General features: G+C 41.1%; 1 protein-coding gene across 1 annotated transcript in view; it reads left to right on the forward strand.

Moving 5' to 3' along the window:
- FAM171A1 (family with sequence similarity 171 member A1) overlaps positions 1–25516 on the forward strand; it is a gene marked incomplete at its 3' end in the record, with an annotated part of 85866 nt that overhangs the window by 27459 nt on the left and 32891 nt on the right. Inside the window, exon 3 of the mRNA XM_082285952.1 lies at positions 23622–23849. Within this exon, the coding sequence (XP_082142078.1) occupies positions 23622–23849 (228 nt within the window). The remainder of the gene's footprint in view (positions 1–23621; positions 23850–25516) is intronic.

The following is a 25516-nucleotide window of genomic DNA, read 5'->3' on the forward strand; positions in this document are numbered from 1 at the left end:
TAGTTTAGAATAAGATAACTTACTGCAGCACAATTTGAATGAGCTGTGTTTCTTGCTATATAAAATTGTACAGCATCCACTCTCTCTTTGAAACACAGTGAACAGTGGGCAGAAAACCACACGGTTGCAATATATGGGACATCTCAACTAAAATCTCAACCCTCTTCATTTTTAGGTGTAATTAAAAGGTGAGGTGAACATACCAAATGCAGGAGTCTTAATTTTGTAGGCAGTTGTTTTTGTTACCACTGTGTTTGTGGATTGACTTAATGGAGATTCCAGGAAAGCTGGAATTTTGAAACATTTGAAAACTGTAATATTGCTCAATTATCCAATTGCCTTGGATAATTTCCTAGAAAATTATGAGAGTTTAATGCATTTTTTTCACCTTCATAGTGGTATCAATATTGATGGCAGGCTGATTAAGTACATTTTTAGCAGCTTTGTAGTGTTCAGAAAGCAAAGAGATAATACCACTGAGTTTTAAAGATGGCTTTGTGAAATGGCTCTAAACTGACAAATAATGATTTGTTGTCTTTGACATCTGTTAAATGAATGAATACATCTGAACTTAATCAACTAAAGGGAATGCTGCTCCATCAGTCTCCTTTTCCCTTTGCTTTTCAAGTATCCTTGGAGACACAGTTTGACCATAAACTTTTTTCCAATTGCCTTGTGACTTTTTTGCATAAATCTTCATGTAGGTATATGTAATGTTTTTCCATCTCGATTTTAAACTGTATGGGTGTATAACTTGCTTGCAAATAGAAGTACTAAAATAAGCATGCTGTGTTCTGCATTGTCACTGGAGAAATACTGACCTTCCCTGAAGGTGTTGGGTTTGAACGCTTCTGGCAACATAAAATAGATGGTATAAAATCCCTCATTATGTCTCTCAGTGCAGGACTTTTACATTCTTGGAGCTTGGTCTGATAATTGCAGCACTTTTTGATCCATAAAGAAAAGAAGTCAAAGTAAGATGAAAGATCTGAAAAGCAAGTCAAATGTCAGGGAGTAGCAGTCCTGCTTGGAGCAGTCCTGTTGCTTTCTTGTGGTGGTGGAATCTGCAGAGCCCCTGAGGAGCTCCAGTCATGGGGAATGACCTCAGTAGATGCGGAGGTCACCAAGGCCACTGTGGTACAATCATCCTGCTCCCAGCACTGTCTGACAGCCACCAGGATGCGGTGTCTGTTTGGCCAGGGGGAAAGGAGACTCTTCACAGAGTTCTGCTTCTGTCTCTGTCACTGTAAGATTTTGCATCAAGGTAATTTTTTATCAGTGGACATGCTGTGCACAGATGATGATTCTAGCAGCCACACCACATTATTGCATCTGTTCTGACATATTTCAATTCTTAAACATATTATGTTCGTATGGTGATAAATAAATATTCCTGATTTTGAGTTACAGCTGGAATTTGCTAGTCCTCAAAATATCAGGTAGAGTAGGTTTTTGCTTGCCATAGAATTAAACAACTACCAAATTGAATGGGGCTGAACTAAAGTTCATCTACAACTGTAGTATGATTAAGGCCTTTCTGGTTGGGTTTCTTAGCTTGGTATTAATACCATACGATGGATTATTCCAGCCCTGAAGCAAACCCCATGTGAAGTGAAAACTATGATTTCTTCATTTAACTGCAAGGAAGTTAGTCATCACTCTCCTTTATGCCTCTGAACCAGTACTTCTATTAAAGAGGGAATGCATAAGAAGTGTAATGCATAAAACCCACAAAGTTTTGTAGGAAGATAGTCACACAAGTAAGAGAATTCACTGAGGCAGTGAAATTAAGTGATTACTCTCATTTTCAGATGTTTCAGTTCTAGGTTTGCGGAAGGAAATTAGAAACTTCCCATTTAATTGTTTCCTTTTTAATAAACATTCTTTCCTTCTCCTGTGTAAAAATAGAATTTTAAGATAGGCCACGTGGTAGTATCACTAATAATCACTATATGAGGGTGTATACTAATACAGTGTGTTGGATTCGTGTGGTGGCCAAGTTAGGCTTGGTCTGTGGCATAGAATGTGACAAAAGCAGTGGGCTTTTAGTGAGTGTTCTGCTGTTACCTTCCCCTCCCTATGAGCACAGGAGGGAAACTGCGACTTTTAAAACACCACCCACAGATTGAATTTTCTACATTACAGAATTTCAGCAACCTATTATCTGTTTCAGTAGCTGTCGGGGTATTGACTGTTAACGTTTATAATGCAAAATGAAAAACTGTATCATTATAGACTTGTCAAAAAGCTGCAAATCTACCTGAAGTTAAAAAAGCAAAGTGTAATTAGATGCCTCAGTGATCTGCACAGCCTTTCTTTCTCCTTCACTGTGGGTTTTTTTTTTCTGTAAAGTGAAAAGAGGCAGCAGCATCTTTGCAAAGCAAGCCCAAACCCCAGTAATAGTCTTTGTTTTCCACTGAGATGCTGTGTAAGTTTGTACATCTTCGAGTCAGCCTAAGGCCGGGCTGAGAAAACAGTCATCTCCTCAAAGAACAAGAAAAGTCAGGAGTGTGTGTGCATGTGTTTGTTTTAAGACTGAGATAAGGGAAGAGACTCAAATTGTGCTTTGTCTCTGAGACTCGAGTGTCATGAGTCCACAAAATGGTAGAAGAGTGGTGCTTGGTTCCTTGTCTACTGCTGGATCTCTTGGTTTCAGTAATACAAGGAAATCTGTTTTCAACACTCCTACATGATGGTTTCTGTGTTGCTGTGGCAGCAAAGCAGGGTGAGAGTTGGCTTCTGAAACAGGCACACAAGGGTTTCTGCAGTGCAAAAAACAAGGCAGCGATTAGTGCGTCACCAGATTCCTGCTTGTTCTTGCAAAGAGGTTGTCATCGTCAGCCCACTCACCCCTTTGTGAGCCTTCTTGAGCTAGTTTTGAATAAAGAGGCATTGTGAACATACTTGCCAGGCAGTCAGTCTTCCCTTCAGCACAATGAAGAAATACTTCTAGGTGGTCACCACTCAGGTCACGAAATATCAAGCTCTTATCAATTTCTATCTTTAAAAAACAGCAAAAAACCCACCCCCAAACAAAGCAAACAAAAAAAGTTAATACAAACATCAATTTCCTGTAGCATCTTTGTCCCACTTTCCTGGAGGGGAGCAATGTGGGAAAGAGCACTTTGGCTAGACATGCCACTTTCCTTGGCATATGGAGTGCTGAGAACAGAGGAACTTTTCCCATGTCTGACTATAGTCTATTCCTTCAAACTCTAGGAGTGCTTGTCATCCTTTCTTCCTTACAAAACTTTAGCCTTCCCACGTGCATCTGTTTCCAAGTCTAGGCAGGACCCAGGCTGAAAATGGGAGAGGTCTGGTCACTTGGTGAACTTCACGACCCATTTTACTACGTTAAAACTATTATGAAAGTGGTATTCTTGGAATCAAGTTTCATACACATCAGATGATTTAGGGTTTTTTCTTACTATTTTTTAAAGATCAATTCCTGTGAAGAAATTATTGTAGAATTTTTCAAACCAGATGTAAGTAAGAATAATTTTAAATACCTGCTTTTTGTGGGTTTTGAAGTTCTTTGGTAAACTATGAATTTATTTTGTGCGTTCTGTTTAAAAACACAGGTTGATTAAATCTTCTTATTGTAGTGTATAAAACTTGAATTAATCTCTGTTTATTAATAAGCTATCCTCACCAATGGCAGTTGTGAATCTCTCAAAAATCCCAGTATAGTAAAAGCCAAAATACTGCAAAGGAAGCTTATGAGTCTATAGAAGATAGATATTATACATAATGCTATTCACACTTCTGGTGCTGTTGGCCTTGGAGGTGTTGTCCATGTGCTTGAACCTTAAAAATTTGCTTTTCTGGGTGCTCATTTATGGTGGTCTGTTAGCTGGACACGTGTAGGCTGTAGAACCAAACAGCCACCTGGTAAACCCTCTTTATTTTCTGTATGGTCTCAGGTACTTCATAGTAAAATTGTCTTAGTGTTAAGAACTAACTATTTTCTTCCTGTACTAACAATTATTTGAACAATTTACTACTAGTTTGTTAGATGTATAAAGGCAGGGCATTCAAAAATAGCCTAAACCTACACTCCAAATGTTGCTTGACGTTTTCTCCAAGGTATGCTGATGTCACAGGAGCCTGAATCCTTACAGCCTTTGGAATCGTGGAGGTGTATACAGACTGCTCTGTATACACTACTGAAGAAAACTTAATTTTCTGGACTTGCTAAAGCTTGTGGTTTCTGAAGTAGCTGAATGTGCAAGTGAGAGTCCTACAGCTGTCTGTTGCAACACCAGTGAGCATTCCAAATAAAACTATTGGAAACTTCTTGTGTAAAAGCTGGCAAATATTTTACTGTCCACAAGGAACATAATTAAACTGATTTAAAAAAATTAAAATAATCTGTAGACATTTAACTTCAGAGGAACCCACAAAGATTTTTGGAGGCAAGGAAGGCTATTAAAAGCAGCTATGACACACATTTTGCATTTAAGCATACTGTTTTACTAGTTTTCCCTTTGGATATTTTTAGGTATTGCTTTGTATCTGTTTGCTGATGTGTATAGATGTCCTACACCACCGTTCATCTCTCCTGAGTGACAAATCTTTTCCATTCAACTTTTTTTTTCCCCATAAAGCAATGTGCAGATTGTCTTCTAGCACTTATGTCGCTACTATGGTTTGCTTAAGTGTTTGCAAGAGCCATGCTAGTGTTAGATGCCTTTCTGATTGCAGCTTGCTCTGCTTTTATCTTGCAAGTGTCCCAGATGCTGAGTGCTGTCATGCAAGCTATGCCAAAGGAGAAGGGGTTCACCATGTGCTTTGCAGTTCTGGGTAGGGTGGGACCCAGCCATTTCAAAAATCATCTTGTGCAAAACAAGCTGCAGAATTCAGAGGGATGGCATACTCCTAGGTGTCCTCCCAGCACGGGTCTGGGCTCTGTTGAAGCAGTGCGTACAAGTCCCGGAGCCAAGGTGTTTCCCTGGATCCCATAACGCAAGACCAGAGTTGCTGTTTTGCACAGCTTGGGTGGTTGCGGGGCATGCTGTTCGATATTCCTTCCCCTGCCCCCAGTACCCTGCTGCTGGTTTTGATGCTTGTAGGGTGTGAATTCAGTGCTGGTGTGAGTTCCTCTGTGCCTCTAAGGGGATGGGTGTAATAATCCTGCAAGCCCCTGAGCTGCATCACAGCACAATGTATGGCTAGGCAAGTGTTTGTATCTCTTAGCTTGTCTTGACTGCTGTGACAGGAGAAAGCAGAGTCTGTAATTCTTTGGTCTCCCCTCCCCACCTCAGTTCCTTGCCAGCTGGCTGACAGCCCTGAGGTGGTGGGCTGAGGGTGGTATCTGTGTGAGGGAAGAGACAGAAGTGATCCATATGCTAGTGCTGGAGTGGAGCTCCCCTGGTTCTGTGACCTGGCTCCGTGACGGCCGCGTACAGCCCTTGCACCGAAGTGTCTCAGCGTGCAGCAGTGATGTACTTACTCCGCAAAATCAAAGTGAGCGGCTTGAAATACACAACTTCTCTTTTTCCTCCCTTCCCCCGCCCAACACCCGCATACACAGGGGGAGATGATACTTTGCATATACAAAGCCCACATGTATAGGAGGATCTTAAATTTGAGCATCCAGCTGCTGTGATAAATAAAACTAGCAAATGATCCCAAAGAGAAAGGAGAAATGGGAGTCTGGAGTCAAAAGCCTAGGGTATTCTGGCCCAAAGCAGATGTTGTCAGTATCTAGGGTGGACGTGCTGGAAGGGGAGTGAACCTTGGATGATGTCAGTGAAGTGCGTACACCCAAGGCTGTGGGGGATGGGGCAGCTTCCCCAGCAGAGCCCCTGGCTGTCGGTGGGGAACACAGCTGTGTGCTGCCCCTGCTGCCTTACGCCTTCATCCCAGAGACCTTGGCACGTAAGGGAAGTGGAGCGATGGCTGTACTAGCGAGCAGGGCCTGTGTCATCATGTAGGTGTTAGTCTTTCACTGCTGCACCCAGGAAAAGTTTTCTCTGTACCTTGCTTCTCTGAATACTTTTGGATCAGTTTTAAGGCCAGTCCAAGTAAGAGCAAATAGCAACAGTTAGTCTAGAGCTGACAGGAATTACTGGAATGTGATAAGGACTTAAAAAGGAAGAAGAGTCCAGTATTCAGGGAGAAAAATCCATTTATGGGGGTTTTTTTTAAACTCCAGGAAGATGGAGGGACAACATCTGTGGACCTGTGACTTTCCTGTAAGCATCTGTCCTCACTCTCGTTTCCTGTTGCAGTGAATGGAGATTGTCCGCCTCTTCTCGTCTTCCTATCCCTTCCCATTTTACCCAGGCTGGGAGACATGGTAGGTAACCAGAGGGGCTCCCAGCTGTGTTAGCTGTGTGCTAGCTCATGTTGAGGTCCGTTTACTGCTCTTCCCAGCTCAGCCCAAAGGCCTTTCCTTTCACAAGGATACATTTGCTCATCTTTTTTTATCTAATAAGAGGTGAAAGTCCCACTGAACATGAAATATTTTGTCGATTCTCTGCAAGTTACAGAACTGTTAGATTAAATTTATCTACAGGCTTTCATTTAACTCATACAGAAGCTAGATGCTGCCCTATCTTCATTACATTTTCACTCTGTTATTGTACAATTTTTCTTTCTGAGTTCAGAGCTCCTTTTCCTAAATAAAGTCTGTGACTGTTTCTTAAGAACCCTAAACCAAGAAGCAAGCCCACTGCCATCTTTAATAGACTTCCTTCATCATTCACTGGTAGTTATTAATCTTTTTGCTTTTATGGATCCTATTTAAAATATATTTAAAAATCTAGTAGCAGTAAAAATGGCCGTATAACACTGGTGAGCCTCATGACTTTTTCAGGTGTCATTTGTGACTCTTGATATAATCTATAGGTTCAAAGGCCTTGTCTGTAGCCTGAAAAAAAACTGCCACGGGAGGGGAAAAACCAAAACAGACTGGCTGGTGATTGCTTTCTTCAAAATGGAGTAGGTCAGGTCCCATCTGTTAACTGCTGCAGTTGAGTGATAGGCAAGAGCAAGTGGGGCTGCCCACACAAAGTGGCAGAAGATGCTGCTTTTGTGTGAGTCTGCTGGAGCCTGCATCCTCACCCTGGAGGAAGGAGCTCCAGAACTCTGCTATACCAAGGAGCCTACTTGCTGCTCTGACCTTCACGATCATACCATGTTTCAGATATTCAGCATATTTTGCTACATGCTTTAGGGCTGCTTGTAACTCTGGGTTTGGTTGATTTGGCAAAAAGGTTTGGTAACTTTACAGCTGAGCTGCTACAGTTGCTGTCACTGCAAGTGATCTAAAAAGGATGCATATTTTCAGAAGGACACTTTTGGGGGGAGAAGTAGCAAGGGTTGCAATGAAGCTGTTGAAAAATGAAAACTGTTATTTTAAAAAGTAATTTCAAATTTCTGTACATTTTGTAGAATTAACTTCTGAAGCCTGCTTTTCTCTGCATGTTAGTATAGTCTCATGTGAAACTTGGAATGGTTTGACCTAAACTGTTGCAGAGAGAGCCAAAGTAATGTATGTGTGTTTTGTTGTTTTGTTTTTTAAACTGGAGCAGGTCTGCTGCTTAAATGTATTTGCTACCACTCCTACTTAAATAAAATGGAAGTTTAAACAAGACATACTGGTCCAGTGTAAATCAGTTTATTTCAGGTTATTACAATTAATTGCATTTAGCAGAGCTTTCTCTGTTTCCTTTTAAAAAAATGTGTATCAGTAAGTGATGGAGTCTTGGAGCATGAGAACACTAGGACAAAGGTACCTAAATAAAAAGCAAGGTGTTTCACAAGCAGTTCTGAAAATTAATAGCTGAGGGTCTAAATATATCACCTTATCCAAGTTATTTCAGCAGTAGGTCACCAGGCCAAAGAGGTGGCAGTTTTTAAGCCAAATGAGTCTTTAGCACAAGAGCAGAAAGTAGCCCAGACCAGGATTCCTGGGTGAGACCCTCAGGCTTATGCTGCTCCAGGGACCTAGGCTGGGGAAGATGCTGTGCAATGGCTCTGCCTGCCAGAGGACTCCTGGCTTGGAGTGCAGCAGCCTTTCACAGACCCTTTCTGCCTGTGATGTAGCCTGGGCAGCAGAAATGGGAGAATTGTCAAGGTGAAGGCCGCATCTTCAGAGTCCAGGCTTTGTTACTGCGAGCGTAACAGGCAGTCCCCAGGGCACTTTGCCAGGAAACCCCTCTAATTTGTGGAAAAGAATAGGCATGGTGCAAAAGTAACTTATGGCCTGCAGAGCCATCTGCTTCTACCACTGTGTTGACAGCGAGTTTAGCACTGCATCCATAAGTGTATCATGAAATCTCACCCGTTCTGTTTCATAGTTACCTATTTGATTTTCTAAGAGTCCTTTCTACCAAGGGAATTGGAGCAGTGGCTCTCAAAAACATTTTGGCTGAGGTTCCTAGTTAAAAAGAGATTTTAAGAAATTCCACCCACTTCACTGCAGTTTTAGCATGGCAGTAACAAAACTGAGTTTCTAAACCAAACTCCAAAGTAGGCAGCCGTGTTTTATATGTAAGCATACCCATTGAAAAGAATATGAAATGTATTTTGCCTGGCTTTGGTATTGCAGCTAACATAAGAATCATCATGTTTTAAAGGAGTAGCTATACACTATGAGTCACTGTACTTAGCCGAATTATTATCTTGCTGTTACGTGCTATTTGAGACCCCAAGCATTTTGGGCTCCATGTGAATGTAACTACCAAATAATTTCAGCTTAATTTTAATAATCATTTAATGGCTAGAAAGATGAACTTAAAGTGAAAATATTAAAAGTTGTTTCATTCACATTAGCTGGGAATAATTCTTACTTTCTTCAATTTTTCTTTACTTAACTACCCACTCAGATGGGAGTATCCAATTGAATGCTCCAAAGCTGAAGTGAAAATCCATCTTGTTCACCTTGAGCATCTTAGCATTAGAGTAACTCTGCCATTTCTGGGAGAAACTTGAATCTGCAGATAAGCTGTTTTAAGTTGCCATTTAAGACAATTGGATTTTTAATTGCTTTGTTTCTCCTATATTGCATCCACGTGTATATGGGTACAGGATGTTAATGTGTCTGTAGAATTTTATTGTAACTACATAGAATCAGAACTGTCACTATTTTGTTGTGGTGTTTGTTGCTGATCCTGTACTAGAGCAGTGGATGCGAAGTCCTTTTTTCTTTATAAACATCTAAGGCAACTGAACTGGTTGTTGGCATCCTTGCAGCACACCTCTGGTTCCTACAGGATAGGTGCTGCAGGGTTTCCTAGCCTCTCCACTTCCTATGCTCTTTAAAGGGGGTGCATATTGTGCTTGGCCAGCTGATGGCTGGAAATCTGTCATGCTGTTATGGTAGCACAAGGCTAGCTGGGAATTCAGACTGGCTTTGAGCAGTAATAGCAATCTACTGTCCTTTTCCCCTCTTCCCTTAAGTAATTTTGCAACCTCAAGAGAACAACTGACCACTTGGGTTGTTAGACCTGTTGTTGAAATAAATAAATCAGCCTTCCTGTATAACTGTGTGCTGCAGATGATGAGTGTATACACACACACACACACACACACACATCCTTTGAGTTGTGTGGGTTGGGTTTTTTTTCCAGAATCTTAGTGTGAAGAGGGGCCAAAAATGTAAAGAGCAATTTTGACTTAGAACATATGCTCAGCAAAGCAGAAAGAATACCTTACTTTTGTGTTGTGAAATACTAATTTCCCAAATCTCAGGTCATGGTGAAATTATGTGAACTTTAAATTTATTGTAATTTATAGAAGTGAATGTCAAAATAATACAAAGCATGAAGTGATACTGAATATGTTGATAAAAATTGGTATTTATAGATTCCTACAACCATTAAATTCAAGAAGGAAAGATGAGGAATTTGTATCTCTATTTTACATGTTTACAAGAAGCTTAACACTCCTGTAATACTCACTGGAATTGTATTTATGACTAAATATGGTAGAATATGTTTTAAATTTATTAGACTGGTTCCTTTAAAGTAATGATTAACTGCTGAATACTGTAATTTTTCTTAGTGATTCTTTTGTGAGTGTGAGAACAGAATAAATTACAAATGAACAAAGAGGAGATATCCCTGCGTGAACTGCACATTTTCTTAACTTCAGGAATGTATCTGTAAACTTGGTTTTTGAATGGGTTTCAGGAAAGTGATGTGGACTGGTACTGTCCAGGAAATTTTTAAGTAAATGCTGTAATTTTTAGTTTGATTAGCTGTGCCTTGTGTTTTCAGTTTAACTTAGCATACGTGTGTGTACATACATATGTGAACCTTTTATCCGGTAATTATAGAATTTCTAAGGTTGGAAAAGATCTCTTAAGATCATCAAGTCCAATCATTAACCAAGCACTGCCATGTTCATCACAAAACCATGTCCCCAGGTGCTAATATTATATTTATTCTGGGCACAATGTATAGTAGAGCATACTTTGCCCTTTTAGAAGTTGATTATTGGTCTCATATATCTCCTTTTTCATTTGCATCCCAGCAAATTCCTGCAACACATCCTGTTAATGCAGCTTCTGTGTGTAAGTTTAGCCTCTGTATGATTTGGGTATTTAGAAAGGCCTTCATCCTGCTTCTCCTAGAAGCATTGTTTGCACACAGTAGATCACTTTCCAAGCATACAGCTGTTTGTTTAAACCAGTATAATAATACTTCGTAATGCTTGCTTAATGCATAGACTAAGTAGCCTACAAAATATTCATGTTGCTGTCTGTGCCAAGGAAGCAGAGCGTGCTGCTGGAATGTTTTCAGTTCTATGTATCTGCTTGTAAATGGGAAAGTGGCCTTATTTGTCAAACTGAAAACCAGCAGCCCTGTGTGATAGTGTTACTTTTAAACAGATGTGTGTTTTGTAGCACAAGTATAAGAAACAGAGGAGGTGAAATGAAAGAATTTGAGGGCTTCTGTGCTGAGGGAAAGAGCTTGAGCAGAGTGCTGTTTTCAGCTATAAACATGTAGAATGAGCTTATGCCAGAGTAAAAGCAGTAATTCTTTGATGTTGTCAAATGGACAAACTAGTAAATAAATATGGGCATTTTCCAGAAGCTTGTATGCTCTGTCTGGACTCCTTTAGGTAGGCCATATGTGTAATACCAAGTTTAGTTATTTGAAGATATATTTAACATTACGTGGGATTTTTGATTTAGCAAAATGATAAAAATTATACCAAAATCACAATGCCTATGTAATTTTTACTTTGTTAATATGAAATACATTAACAACAATAACAATCACTACACAGTATGTGGTACAAGTTCTTGGTCTCTGTAATATGCTCACCATCATGATGCTGGCCATCACCAGCTGCTGAGGAGGAATATACTGGTTGAAACCAGCACACAGCTGTCTTTGATTTTATTTATTTATGTTGCTAATTGTTCAGTTGTTACCTGCTTTCCTGGTCTGAGCCATGTATATATGCCTTCCCTGTGCTAGTTTGGGAGACATTCTCACTTCTTTAATGAACTTGGAGAAAGATTTGATCCACTCAGCTGTGGTGTAGTCAGTTGATTCACTCAAATGACATAGCTGTTCATCTAACACAAAGGCCACCCTCGGGTGCCATTTGTGTTGAGATACAGTTAGCCCTGTTTGCAGCAGCTGTGGTCAGTCCCACCCTGCATTATTCCCTTAGCTTCAGGGCACAGAGCCTTTGCCCATCTCCTCTCAGCCTTCCTCTGCCATTTTCTGGCCAGTCACAGCATTTTACATCAAGATTGATCTCTAAATAGAACAGATCATTCACTGATCTATTTGATCAGCTGTGATTCATTGGTTTTTAGCATTTTGATTTGTAAACCCCAGGAGTCCTTCAGCAGAGTGTCATCCCTTTCAGACGCCCCCCTGAGATAGGCAATTATATGTACTATCTAAGCAAACATGCTACTCCCAAGTTACTTTCACCCATTCCCAAAGCCTGGTTCGTGGACCTCCAGAACTTCATTTTTAGCTACAGTGGTAGTCATGGGACTGTGATAAGCAGCTCTGGGAATCAGAGAGGTGACCAAGAAATACAAAGGTATTCTCCAGTGCTCTTCCCATCTTGGAAAGTAAGATAAGGTGTGTGAGCAGCATGTCAAACCCTCATTGTCACATTGTGGTTTTTATACACAATGAGTCTAAGAAAGATGAATGTTGCAAGTGTAACTGTACCTTTCCATTATGATTTTGTGGAAGAGCCAATAACTTCTGATTTACATAATTGACTTCCCGTGTAGGGGAATAGAAAATAATTTTTCAAAGTTCAGAGTTCTAATCTGATTAGAATTTTTTTTCTCATGAAATCATAATGGCTCTAAAAATTAATCCCCTGCCAAGAATTAAGATCACCATGGCTATTATGGTAATTTAAACTGACACAAGTTTTGGTTGCTGAGTCAGTTATGTATGCTCTGCATATATATGCAGTCATCGTAGCTGAAGTATAGACAGTACAGCAGCCTGGTTCAAAAAATATTAATTGAAAAATTAATTGGCTTGGATCAGAAGGCTGCTTCTATTTGACTGAGATTGGATGAAAGAGAAAACAACGTGTCATGATAAATGGCCATGTATTAAGCTGGGGTTGCTTTACAGTTTTAGCATGAAGGGAACTGTAATGGGTCCTATTTTATTTGAAGTTTTTATTCATTATCTAGAGGAAGACCTAGATCACAGGTTAATTAAATTTTTAAGCTATTCCAGATGAGGAAATAGCAATACTGTTTTAAACAGAAAAATCTCAAAAACTTGGAAATAAATATTTTTGGAGGATAGGAAAATTTCAATATAGACAAGTTGGGTGGCATTTAATCCTGTTGCTATTGTGACAGAAGTCACAGGAAGTGGCATGTAGAGATGTTAATAAAAGGAAGCTTTTTTGGGTTGGGAGGAAACAACAGTAACCTCCTCCATCCACCCAGTCACAGATACCAACTGACTGTAGAGGTTTTTGGGTGTTCAGGAGCAGTTGGAAACACTGTGTAATGCCTGTGCAAATGTCCTTGCTGCCAGCCCTTTCCTGGCATTGTCACCAGCATCCTGTCGTGATGGAGCCAGGAGATTTTAGGGCTGTGGTGCCAGTATGCAGCAGTAGAGGTTGGGACATTATTGAAGAATCAGTATGGGATTTGGGATAAATGCAGAATAAAGGTTTACTGCAACTGTACATGCTGAATACTGACCTTAAGCTTGCCTAGGTCAGGAGATGGACCGTCACCCTTTCAAAGTGACCGTAGGGATGCAACAGAGCTGAATTGCCCATGAACCAGCAGGGGTGGTCCTAAATTCCTTCTTTTCCTCTGCCAGTGTTGCACTTGGCCACCACTCTCCACCCCCACACCTGCCTGTTCTGCTGATTTTGGCATGTGGGGCTGCATTGCTTCAGCAGTTCAGGCTGGTAACGTGGCACTGAGCCACTTGGTTTGTTAGGCTGGTGCAGTACTGTGTTAGTGAATGCAACCAACACAGCAGCAAGTCCAAGGAGAAGTGGGATAGCCCAAAGGAAGGAGCAAGAGTTCAGAGCCAGGCCACAGAGGTGGGGTGGGAAGGTATGCTCCTGGTTTTGCTGTGGGGTAGCTGAACAGTAGTGCTGCACTCCTCATCACTCTGCAGAGCTCTCTGCTCAGACTGGCTGGGTTGGAGGAGTGAGATGGTTACCATGTGTAGCTTCACCTATGATTTAATTTTCCTGTCTTCCAGCTGGGGATAACCTCTGCAAGGAATGAAGCAATTATATCAACTGTCGAGTTATTTGAAGAAAGGGAACGTGCAAGTGCCTAGATAAAATTTTAGTGCAGTAGTTTGCCTCTGTATGTGCATGAACTTACGTCAGTGGAGCACTGAGATGAAAGTGGGAGTTTGCACTGCAGGCTGCAGTGGGAATGTAGAGAGGCACTTGAGATGGGTTTGTTTGAATTGTTACACTGCTTTGTTTAAAAACAAACAACTCGAGTAAAAATACCTTCTTCCAAAGTGCTATCTAGCTTTGCTTTCACAACAGGCTTTGGAAATTAGAGATTAAAGCTGCTTGAAAATGAGCAAAAAAAAGTGCTTGTCTCCTTGCTGCCCCACTGAACATATATTGGATTGCTTAAACATAGGATACATCTGCTTTGAATTGCTTTCATCAGATGCATACTTTATTAATAGATAGGATAAAGTTGTTCAGAGAAAATGTAACACGTGCCTTTGTGGCTAAGCAAATCCAAGCCTTCCTTCCCCAAACTAGACTGGTGGTGCAGTAGATGTAAAATTAGTTTAAAACCCCTGTGAGCTCCACAGCGGCTGAGCTCGATGTGGTGTTATCCTCAGAGCTGATGTCACAAAATCAGCTGTGGTCTTGAGTCAGTGGAGAACTCTAATGCTGAGCAACTAGAAAGTATCAGTGCATTAACTTCTCATTCCATATTGATCCCCAAACAGAGTTTCAAAGAGCTCTATTACAAAAAAAAGAGGGATTACTTTTTCATGTCTTGTAAAGAATACATTATGTGTGCGTCAAGCTAAAGCTTTGAAACTCAACTTCCATCTGCGCTCCATGACAGTATTTTATTTAATTCCATGTCTAAGAGACAAGGTTTGGAAATCAAATTAGTTTGTGTCATGCACAGTTCCTGTAGAGATCAAAGGCAGACCTGTTAATGCAACTATTGCTATTCATGAGTTTCATAGCCGTGTGAGTTTCAAGTTAATTATAAATGCTTGTTTAATCACTTAACAATAGGGTATCGGAGTCTCATCTGGGCATAATGCATATAGCTCCCTTTTTTTTTAATTAAAGCAAATTCCTACCTTTTCTCCCAAGAAATTAATTTTGGTGGTAATGCTCTAGGCTCTAGCAGGTCAGAATATGCAAATCTTCTTTTACATGTTGGACAGCTGCATATTGAATGTCTTTATTTTATTATCCCATTACTGCCCCTCCCTCCCCTTTGAATACAGGGCTTGTATAGTAGCCTGGTTTTCACTGCATGTGGCATAAATTGCTCTAGTTCATACAGTAGAATTCTTTTTGTGACATTTTACTAAAACTTGTGTGCATTATCCCTAGGAGATAATGCATTGTGAGATAAATTAATGTATTTATCGTTTTAGTTTATGAACACTTTGTTCAATGGATTTTAAACCTGAAGAGGTAAGTAGGGCACCTGCCTGTCCTTCATATCACAGACCACTGTGCTTTATTTGAATATTGAGGATTAAGTCTAATTATTTTAGTTAAGATAAACTATTTCAATCCTCTGGAAATTAAATTCTTGTGCACTAGAGGAACCAGCCACAGTGCCAGTAATGCCTGAGGCACTTGGAGCAGCAAGGAATGTTAGATGAGAAATACAGATGAATCAACTTGAGCTGCAGAGAAGGGGGAAAAAGCCTCACGTGCTACCCAAGAGTAGCCTCCTCCACAGTCCTGGATCCTGCTTGTCCGCAGAGATGAGGTGAGCAGAATGCTCTGATCAGGTATCATTTAGGGGCTTCTCTGTGTCAGCCAAGAGTGGAATATGCAGCTCTTGTTACATCAGATCTCTACTGTTTCTGAGGAAGAGCAAGAGGGAGGAATAAAAGAAAAACTCAGAAATCAATCAATTGTGCATTTGGGGAAGAAAGTTCCTTCTTGACTTCTGAGGTGTGGGAGTTAATTATAGTCATCACATTGCAAGTACTTAGTGTGCAGAGGACCCTACTGATAGTCTTCCCCTTGATGTCTAAAGTAAAAAGTGTTTAGCTAATTCATATGCCAGTGCTAAAAAGAAACTCCACAACCAACCACTTGGGCTGGCTTCATAAATGTGCTAGAATCAAACATTAATACTCTTAACATTAATTATAAGCCTTAATTAAACACCTAGAACTAAAAGCTATTAAAAAAAAAAAATTCTCACAGCCTGAGTGAGTCTACTATCTAGTAAGCTGCTTTCTTATTGCTAAGAAATGACACCTGAATTTGCTTAGGTTCAGTGTACAGCTGTTGGCTGTCCCTGTTGGCAAAGGTCCACAGCTTACTAGGTCTTTTGCACTTTTGTTGTTATGCACAGTGATCCAGCCTTCTCTTGCAAGAAGAGGAGGTCATGTTCTTCAGATGGCCAGTCCCAGTGCTGCTTCCCTGTCCCCTGGGTTTTTATATGGCTCTTCTCTGAACCTCTCTGCTTTCTAAATCCTTTCTGAATCTGAGTCTGAGAACCAAGCTGTGTTGTGTAGTCCTTACTGGATTTCTGACCAGTGCAGTAAAGAACTTTCTTCTTGATGCCAGGGACTACAGCAGCCATGGTGTCATCTGGAGAATTGCTGAACAGGCACTGAGCAGACATCCTGTGTCCCACCCTCTGCATGGTTGGCTTCCCTGGAAATCAGTGGCACTCACTCACCCCAGCTGAAACCTGGGCCATCTGTGGTGGTTGGGAAGGTTGTGTAGCTCTACTGATTTTCCTGTAATGAGCACCAGAGCCAGTTCTGAATAGAGGATGTCATCATCTTTTGCTGTGAATCTTGTTCAAGCATACGTAGTTTGCTATTTGAGGTGCGCTTGAGAACCTGCTTTCAGCTGACAACATCAATGAAGATCAGAGTCTATGTGCTTCTGGAGGGATGTTACATACACGTTTCTTTTTCTTCATACAAACTTACTCTGCTGCTATTTTGAAGTGTGATTGTCAGTAGAGCTTTCTTGATGCAGCACATTAGAAAGATTCGATATGTAAATGCTAGCGTTGGCATCTGTGGCTAAAGCATGGGGAACACACCTTTTTCTAGGAAAATGTTTTCCTTTAGATAAATGAAAATCCTATTGTTTGGCTGAGGATTGACCTCACACATGGGCAAAAGGTTAAGAAAAGCTTATCCATTTGGCATGTAGGATTCGAAGCCAGGCATATTGCCAGTAAGCTCAATCAGCAGAGTACACAATTTTACATAAAGTTCATAACGGCATTTTTTAAATGAGCCGGAAGTTTTCTTTTTCTAATCAAAACCTAGATCATTTAAATATCTCTTTCTTTGGTAATATCCTGACATTGTCCATGGATAAGGGACCCCCAAAGGAAAAGCTAAGTGATAGCAGCTGCCTGTGTCAGCCTGTTCCCAAAAGAGATCATCTGTCCACCAGACGTCAGTGGGAGTCTGCCTGATAGAGGGGTGTGTGCACAGAAACCAAATTGCAGGATTGGGATCTAAATAGGATTGTGATCTTTGGTTTCCAATCTGTGTCATAACTTTTCTCTGTTTATTCCAGTATTTGGGATCTGACAGTTTGCCTTTGCTCAGGTCGCTCAGGATTGTATTTTCTTGATTAAGTTAATGACTTAAAAAAAACCCCAACAAACAAACGAACAAAACCCCAAAACACCTAAAACCAGTGCTTTTAGAAGACAGCGATGATGATAGCAGTTCTGAAGGAAATCATTCCCAAACTGAGAGTTCACAGTAATGTAAAGAGCAGTCGTGAGTGTAGAAGGGGTTACAACTGCAGAAATAGTTTTCTTAAGGTTAATTGTATTTCAGGCGAGGCAGTAGGGTTCATAGAGCAGATGGCACAGGAAGGATTGCTCAGAGAAAGTTTAAACTTAGTAAAATCTCAAAAATCAGATTAAGAAGACAGATGGGATTCTGGATTGGAATGCTACCATTTAGGGATGTTTTTGTATTTTTCACTTTCCTAAATTATAACCTTGAAGATGCTGGAGGTTTTTTATATAGCTTACAATAAATTTAGTACTAGAAAACTGGGAAGGAGTTGCGCTTAAGCAGCTGTTTTCACAGTAACTAGTAGTTTAGGTCTGCACACATTTGAAAAACAAGTAAGAGGTTATTGTTTAAAAGAAGACAAAGGACTATAACTACAAGAGAACAGATTTACACTAGACTTGCTTGAGCATACATATACATCAACCTTGATCTCTTTGTGGAATTTACCCCTGCATTTCCTACTTTTATGTGCTCTTTTCCCACTAACCTCCTTTTCCCACTTTGCTTTGGGATTCTTGAAGCAGAGTTGAAGGGTTGCACTGTTTAACATGTGTGAGTGGCCCATTCTTACCTGCACTAGAAAGGGAGACACAGGCTTTTTTCCCATCCAGAAAGGATGTCTTTGCTTGTGGTTTATCTTCTGGAAATGACAGTTATCCTAAGTGGTTCTTGCTTTGGACTTGAATCTTTCCTGTAAGAATGTAATGGCAGGACAGACTCTAGTGGAACAGGCAAGTGACTCTGGCTCTATAGTACCTGTGTCCTCCAGTGCTACCAGCCACCAGGGAAGTACATGCCAGACAGATGAGTTCTGAAAGAGACGCATTCACACCACACCACACCTGGCAGGTACATCAGACCGGGCTATGGCTCATACACAGCCTGTCCTGACTGTGGCTGGCTTGTCTGGGGAAGTGAGAGACCACAGCTTCCCTGGATGAATTAATCAGCCCAGGGTCTGTCACCTCAGCCATCTCTGCTTTGCTCTCACATGAGTGCTCAGCACTCTTCACCTTTAGATCCCTTTCCTTTCTCCAGGACCTCATTAGTAGCACAGAACAAAGCCCCTCCACAATTTAGCAAATACTCCTGCTGTACATACAATAGTGTGAGAATGAAGCAGGCTTTCCTTTAGCAGTTCATGTTCTCAGAGTTCATCTTTTGCAGTGCTTTCAGTTCCCTGCCTTTGTCTACAGCTGTCCTTCTTTTCTGAGTCCGTGTGTCTTTAATTCTCTGTGAGCTTCTTGCTGTGGCAGGCTGCAAAGCTCAAGAATAATGTATCTGCTTTATACCCACTGTTTGCTGAGAGTAACAACTAAAAAGTTTGCCAGATATTTTAAATACTCTATTCCATAGTTAAAAATAAGTCTTTTAAACAGCTTCTAATTGATTCCATCCAGTATGCCTAGTCTTTTGATCTAAAACCTCCCTATTAATTAGAGATCAGACTGATCTTGGGTCATTTCTTGACCTTACTCTGCTGTCTTATTTCCCTTCTCCAGTTCTCCTGATGCTCAAGAAGTGCCTGAATATATCCTAACAATTCTGAAATTTACTGTCTCTCTTCACGTGTTCTCATCACGTCACTGTTTGAGAGGATATTTTCTTCAACGATTTCTTTCCAGTTTTAAGCTTTTAATCACTCAGTTGCTGTGGAAATTACAGTGATAACGGAGGTTTAGTGTTCGTGATTTCACTGCTGCATTAGATAAGAAAAAGGAGCTGTTGTGTGGGAGAAAGCCCTGAATTAAGCAAGTAGTATACATTTCACATGTTTGTCAGGGAAGATAACACATGAAAAGGAATTGGGATTGTTCAGGCTGCTAGGGTTTTCTCTATCTGCTCAGGAAAAAAACATGTTAAATATCAAAAAGAAGGAGAAAACAAGCCCAGTGTCTGATCTAGGGACTGTGGGGTTTGGAGCAGCAGTTCCAATCTGCTGCCTTTCAGGACATCAGTCTTTCATCTTGGATGATTGCCTTTGTCATTTCTGTTTAGAAACAGGATTTTGGAAACCCCTGTCCTTCCTTATCAGAAAGAGGGTAGGATGCAGAAAGAAAGAAGGATGCAGACAGAAGACCTTACATAGCTATGGAGTGAAAGATAAAGAAATTCCTACTGGAGATACCCATGGCCTAGCTCACTGATTTGGGAAGAGAAAGATGGATTTGTGTATACAGGAAAATTTTATTGTTTTTTTTCTTGATCAATTTTAGTAGTAGTCTCTATTCTAGAATTTTGGATGTATATAAGGAATTAAATTTGATACTTCTGTTGTTTTCTTACCCTCTTCCTTAATTAGTAGTTAATATCCAGAACTCCTTGGTTCCGTGTTATATGTGGTTGTTTTAGAAAAGGCTAAACTTCCATGTTACTGAAATTGCTAACAGTGATTGCTAAGAGAAATTGTCCTGTTCTCTTGCTTTTTCTTTAATGTATCGCCCATTATTCTTAACCTCATCTATTCTTGCATTTTTCCCTAGGAAATTCAAAGTGGGAAGTGCTAAGAGCACAGCTGTCTGGCTTTGGATCTAAGCAAATCCCTCCACTTTGAAATAAAACTTACACTGGTTTTTGTCCTCATGTTTGTAAATACATGCATATATATATTTTCCTTCATTGATTAATGTGGCTACCTTTCACATACACAAGATTTCACAAGTTGCATGGTGGTCAAGGCAGGATTTCTAAGGATGCACTCTGTACTGGGCACCAGAGTATGTGGACACTGATTTTCAATGTACATTGCTTCCTTTGACTACTAGATGCAAAACTGGGAAGAAGTCCAGAATCTTTAATAACTAGAATGTATTTCATGCTGCTCCCATCTAAATTGGCATCCTCCGTTGCCAAGTTCTAAAGCAAGGGCTGTGATGATGATGAGTTGTCTAATGGGGTTTTTGTGCAGGGCTGCTTGATACTAGCATTTTCAGTACTGTAGGATTCAGAGAGAAGGTCCCTGCTTATAAAAGGGCCCAAGATATTGTTCTTTATGGCTGAAATACTCTTAAGACAGATGTGCTGATATTTTTGTATTAGGTCCTGACATCCTTTTAAAATTTTAGGTTGTTACAGTGTGTTTCTCTGTGTACTCAATTGTGCCATTTCACTACTGAAACTCACAACAAAGATTTTGTTCTTTGTTTTCTTTCTTCTTGGAGTTATATCTTGCTGGCTCAGGGCTTACACCAAAATAAGTTCTTACAAGGCATTAGTAATACAACAGAACTGTACCAGCAGTACTGTTCTATAGAAATCAATGTAATGTTTTTGAATATATATGAACAGGAGGTTGTCATGGTTTGAAGTTGGTTAAGTGCCAGGCACCCACAAAAAAACCACCTACTTATTTTCCTCTGCTATAGTTAAGCAGAGGAGGGGAAATTAAAACAAAAACTTCGTGAGTTGAGATAAGGATTATTGAAAAATAAACAGTGTAAGGCAAAACAGGTTTAACTTAAACAGTATAAAGAAAATTTATTATTAACGGACTTGAAAGTAAAAAGGATAATGAGTACCAAAGGAAACCTTCAGAACACCTTTCTTTCCCAGTCTCTCCCTCCTACCAACGGTGCAAGGAAACAAAACACGGGGGTTTTGGTCAATATTTAGCTTCTTAAAAATCTTTCTTTAGTATGCTTAAGGAAAAGAGTTTCTTCTGCTGTGCCGTGGGATCCTTCCCATGGGAGATAGTTCTCTGTGAACTTTTCTAGTGTGGTTTTAACTTTCACAAGCAACAGCCCGCCCAAACCTGCTGCAACATGAATCCCTCCCACGGGTCAAGCAGTCTTCTCACAACTGCCTAGCATGGGTCATTTCAGTTCGTGGGGTTTAGTCTTTTAAGGGTGAGCTGTTTTAGTTTGGAAGTGAAGGCTCTTTTTCTCTATTGCTAAAAGCAAGGGTCATTTCTCTCTGTTCAAGTTCCTCACTAGATTACAGCTTTTCAGTATCCGCGTGCTCCAGTGTGAGTACTCTTTTTCATGGGCTGTGCGTGGATCTCTGCACCTCCCCATGCACCTCATGAATTACAGGGAAACAGTTTGTTGTATTATAGTCCTCACCATGGCTTGCAGGACAATCTCAGCTCTGGCACTTGGAGCACCTCCTCCCTCTCCTTTTTTTCACTGACCTCGGTGCCACCATGTTGGTTCTCCTCACGTGTCCTCACTTTTCATTTTTCTCTGACTTGGAAGAAAGTTTGTGTCTGTAAGTTGCAGTTGAGTGGTTGATCTCATCCGGGCTCTGCATCTGGGAGTTGCTCATGATGTCTCTTGCTGCTGGCCACGTGGTCCCTGCCAGCACCGCATGGCCGGTCCTGGACGCATGGTCCTCACCGGCACTGCACGGGTGGCTCCGGCCTCAGAAGGGCTTTGGCCACGCGGTCCTGGCCTCGGGAGTTGGGATGGGGCCCAGTGCCCTCCCCCCACTGGGATGGGCCCCAGCAGCCACCTCACCACCCCTTGGGAGAAGAAAGAGAGCTTCCTGTGGCTTTTCCTTTCTTAAATACGTCCTCACAGAGGCATTAACCAACTTGTCTGATTGGGCTAGGAACCTACCTGCCCGTTGTCAGAGCCTTCAGTGAATGGCTCTGTGCCGGACATAAAAGTTTGAGCAGCTTCTCTCCCGCCCACTAAATACTAGACTGTTTTTAAACTAGCACAGATGTCATGCTCTCTTCTCTGGGCATCACATGCAGAAATGCATTGCACATGGAGTGTGAGCATCTTGCTTGTGAGAGGCTGAAGTCTCCTGACACAATAAGGGAGTTTGCAAAATACCATCTACTACCTTAGGGAATAGAGTACACTGAGGTGGGGAACTTTATGCAAGAACAACAGAATTTCCAAAAATTAGGATGGGAATGAGAGAAAGGGGAGAATGGGAGAGAAAAGACGGAGGGAGGTGTTCATTTAAGAGAAAGAGGCAACTGGAAGCAAAAAGAACCCGAGGAGTGTCTTGGTGGAAGCAGTAGATCATTGCTGGGTCTTTTCAACACAGCATTGCATTTAAGTCATGGTTGTTGCAGAAAGGCAGCAGCTGCTACTTTATAGCATGAGGCAGTGGAACTATTGTAGGCACAGAAAAATAATGGTAGATAAAGAATGCCTTCCAGAGGGACTGTCTTGCTCAAGCCACTCCATTTTATGTAACAAAAGCCTGGTGACACTATGCATGGTTTAGTCATAGGAGTGCCCAGAGTGGACAAATATTGTACATCTGGAAACATTTAAACTAGTAATTAGTTTCTGGAAAAAGGCAAATTGCTCAAGAAAAATGTAGTCCATTGTGTTGGCTTCTGACTGCATATCTGCAAGATGTATGATTCTCCTGACTGCCTTAACCATCACTTCTTTGCTTCTCACCAGCTGTATGTGGGGACAGGTGATACAGCAGTGTCAGGGCTCCTGCTGTCACTGCTAGCACTCTGCATCCCACCTGGTTGTCCTGTGCTTTGAGGACATGGACATGATCCTGTGGGAATTCACCACCTTGGTTAGGCATCACCGGGGAAGTCTTGTACCAGCTGGGGCAATCTCTCCCACTGGAGCTGAAAATCTCCCAACTGTAGCACAGCCTACTCTATGGCCCATTTTTTTCCTGGGCTTCCATCATGCACATTTCCTCCATTCCATTGCTACACAGAGAGAATTGCTTTGGGAAGGAGTGAGTAGCATACCCCACTTTCAGCCTTTCCCTCTCCCCACTGCTGATGGAGAAGGCTGGCTGGAGCAGAGGTGCAGCAAGGCAGGGACCATACAGAGAGTTTCCATGCCCTGCTGTCCGTTGGTAACACATGTGTTTGATAGCACACATTTGGAATTGCTATAGTACAACAGTACTGTGTGATTGACATGTTGCCCCTTGAAGGGAATGTTGCCTGCCCTGGTGGTGTGCTGCCCAGCTGCATGTGGGTCACAGGTGGAAGATAGATGCTTCCACAGTTGAAGTTAGCTGTCGAGCAGTAATTCAGGACCTGGTCTGGCTTGTGGCAGAATCTGCAGTGTCTCTAAAGAGTGACTGCCTGAGATGGAGAGCTGTGGGCCAATATAAGAAGTTGTATATGGCACCAAAATGGCAGAGCTGGTGTCTTTTCAGTCATTGGTGTGACAGCATGTTCTAACTGCTGCCTTCCACAGAAGCTTTTCAGACAATAATCACTGTGGTTGTTTGTCATTACAGAAGTAACGCTGAAGGTCCATGTAAGCGATGCCAGCACCCATCAGCCAGTAACTGAAGCCTTCATTGAGATTTTTACCAACCAGATCTCCATTGCATCTGGAACCTCAGGAGCAGATGGCACTGCCTTCCTCAAGTTTCAGTATAAATTGGGCAATCAGCTGATAGTGACTGCTAGTAAACATGCATATGTGCCAAATTCTGCACCATGGAAACCTGTAAGATTGCCTGGTAAGAGATCTTTATTTTTGTTCTGAGGTAAGATTTTGCATCTAAAGGAAGCTACACAGTTTTGTATGATGTGTTTCAATGCTTGAGATCCTCGGTGGGGGGAGAAACCTCGGCCCATTTCAAAAATAGTAACATTTCTACCTCAGTTAAACTGCAGCATCAAGGCTGAGCAGAGACTCACTCTCCTTCTGGCAGTTCTTGATACAGTGCTACATCAGTTTTCAAACATTTGTTGGTGCTCTTACAGCTCCATAGAAAATAGAAATCTGTTCCAGATCTTCTTCTTTATGGAAACAATTTCTAAGAGCCTTGTTTCAGCAGCTGTGATGTACTCTTGCTTCTCTTCCAAGGTGTAGCAACAACTGTTGCACCATAGGCTGTAGCGTATGAAAAAAGTCTGGGTCTTTTACTTCTTAGCCATGTCAGTAGAACAGTTTTAATCTGCAGTTACATTATCCAGATGTAAGGATTTTTAGTACATTAGCATGGCTTTGCTTCTTCCACAGGCATAATACTTGCATGTTAGTTTTTATCAGAATGCCTCAGAACTTTACATTAGTTATATGAGAGGAAAAATTGAGTCATGAAGCCTATTTCTGTTCTGCTAAAAAGAACAGATTGAGGGTGGCTTTCAAACCTCAAGATGAAACATCTATATGAAGATCACATCCTGAGTTTCATCTGCCTTTCCTGTAATCCTCAGCCACGGTTAGGGTCCATGATATTTGGGAATGGTCCCAGGCTTGTATTACACCCAAATCACACCTAAATAACACACACCTCAGATTTGATTATTAGCCTGGGCCAAAGCCATGCCAGGTTTTAAGTGCACTAATATTTAAATAGTATACATGTTCCCAGGGCAATGTTGAATTCCATGTTTTGGCTCCATTTTATTTATTAATATCAACATAGCCAGAAGGACTGTGTGACTTGCTGCAAGGTCAAGTAGCAAATGTATTTTCAGAAGGAGAAAGGAGCGTGAATCTCTTCAAACCCAGAATTATGCTTTAGGCATTTCAACATGCTGTTTACTTATCTGCTTTCACTTGCTTCAGATAAGAGTGGCTTCTTCCACATTTTCTGTACTGTATTCCACCATGTTTTTCAGCTACTTAATGGAGCTACAGAAAAGACTTTAGTCAAGCTGTTTAGGGTGTAGTGAAAGAATAAGAAGCAACTGAAAAGAGTTGCTGCCAGGAGAGTTTCAAATAAGTAAAAGGCAACAATTCATTACAGCAGCAACAAAGATTACAAGCAACAATTCATTACAGCAGCAGCAGAAAGGTTGTGAAGTCATAATCTTTAAAGACATTCAGAACTCAACTGGACAAGCCCTGCTTGGTGGAAGCAGGTGACATCCAGAGGTCCCTTGCAGCCATCATTGTTCTGTGACTCTGTTTAGCACTTTCCTTTGGGTTTTCTTCTCTTTCAATAAGATGAAGTGCAGCTTCCTCAGCATACTTTATGTGCTTTTAAATTATTAAAGTATGCAATAACCTTGCCTTGTGTCTCTTACCTTTCTGACTCATACCCTAGGTCTTTTAAATGAGATGTACCCTTCCATAGCCTGGAGTTTGTTAGGTCAGTTTTTTGCTTGTTGTTTTTCTTAAATACTGATTTTGAGGGAAGAGAATTAAACAGGGCATTCTTGTTTTAGTAAGTCA

Source organism: Coloeus monedula, assembly GCF_965178545.1.
Source record: "Coloeus monedula genome assembly, chromosome: 1".
NCBI lineage: Eukaryota > Metazoa > Chordata > Aves > Passeriformes > Corvidae > Coloeus > Coloeus monedula.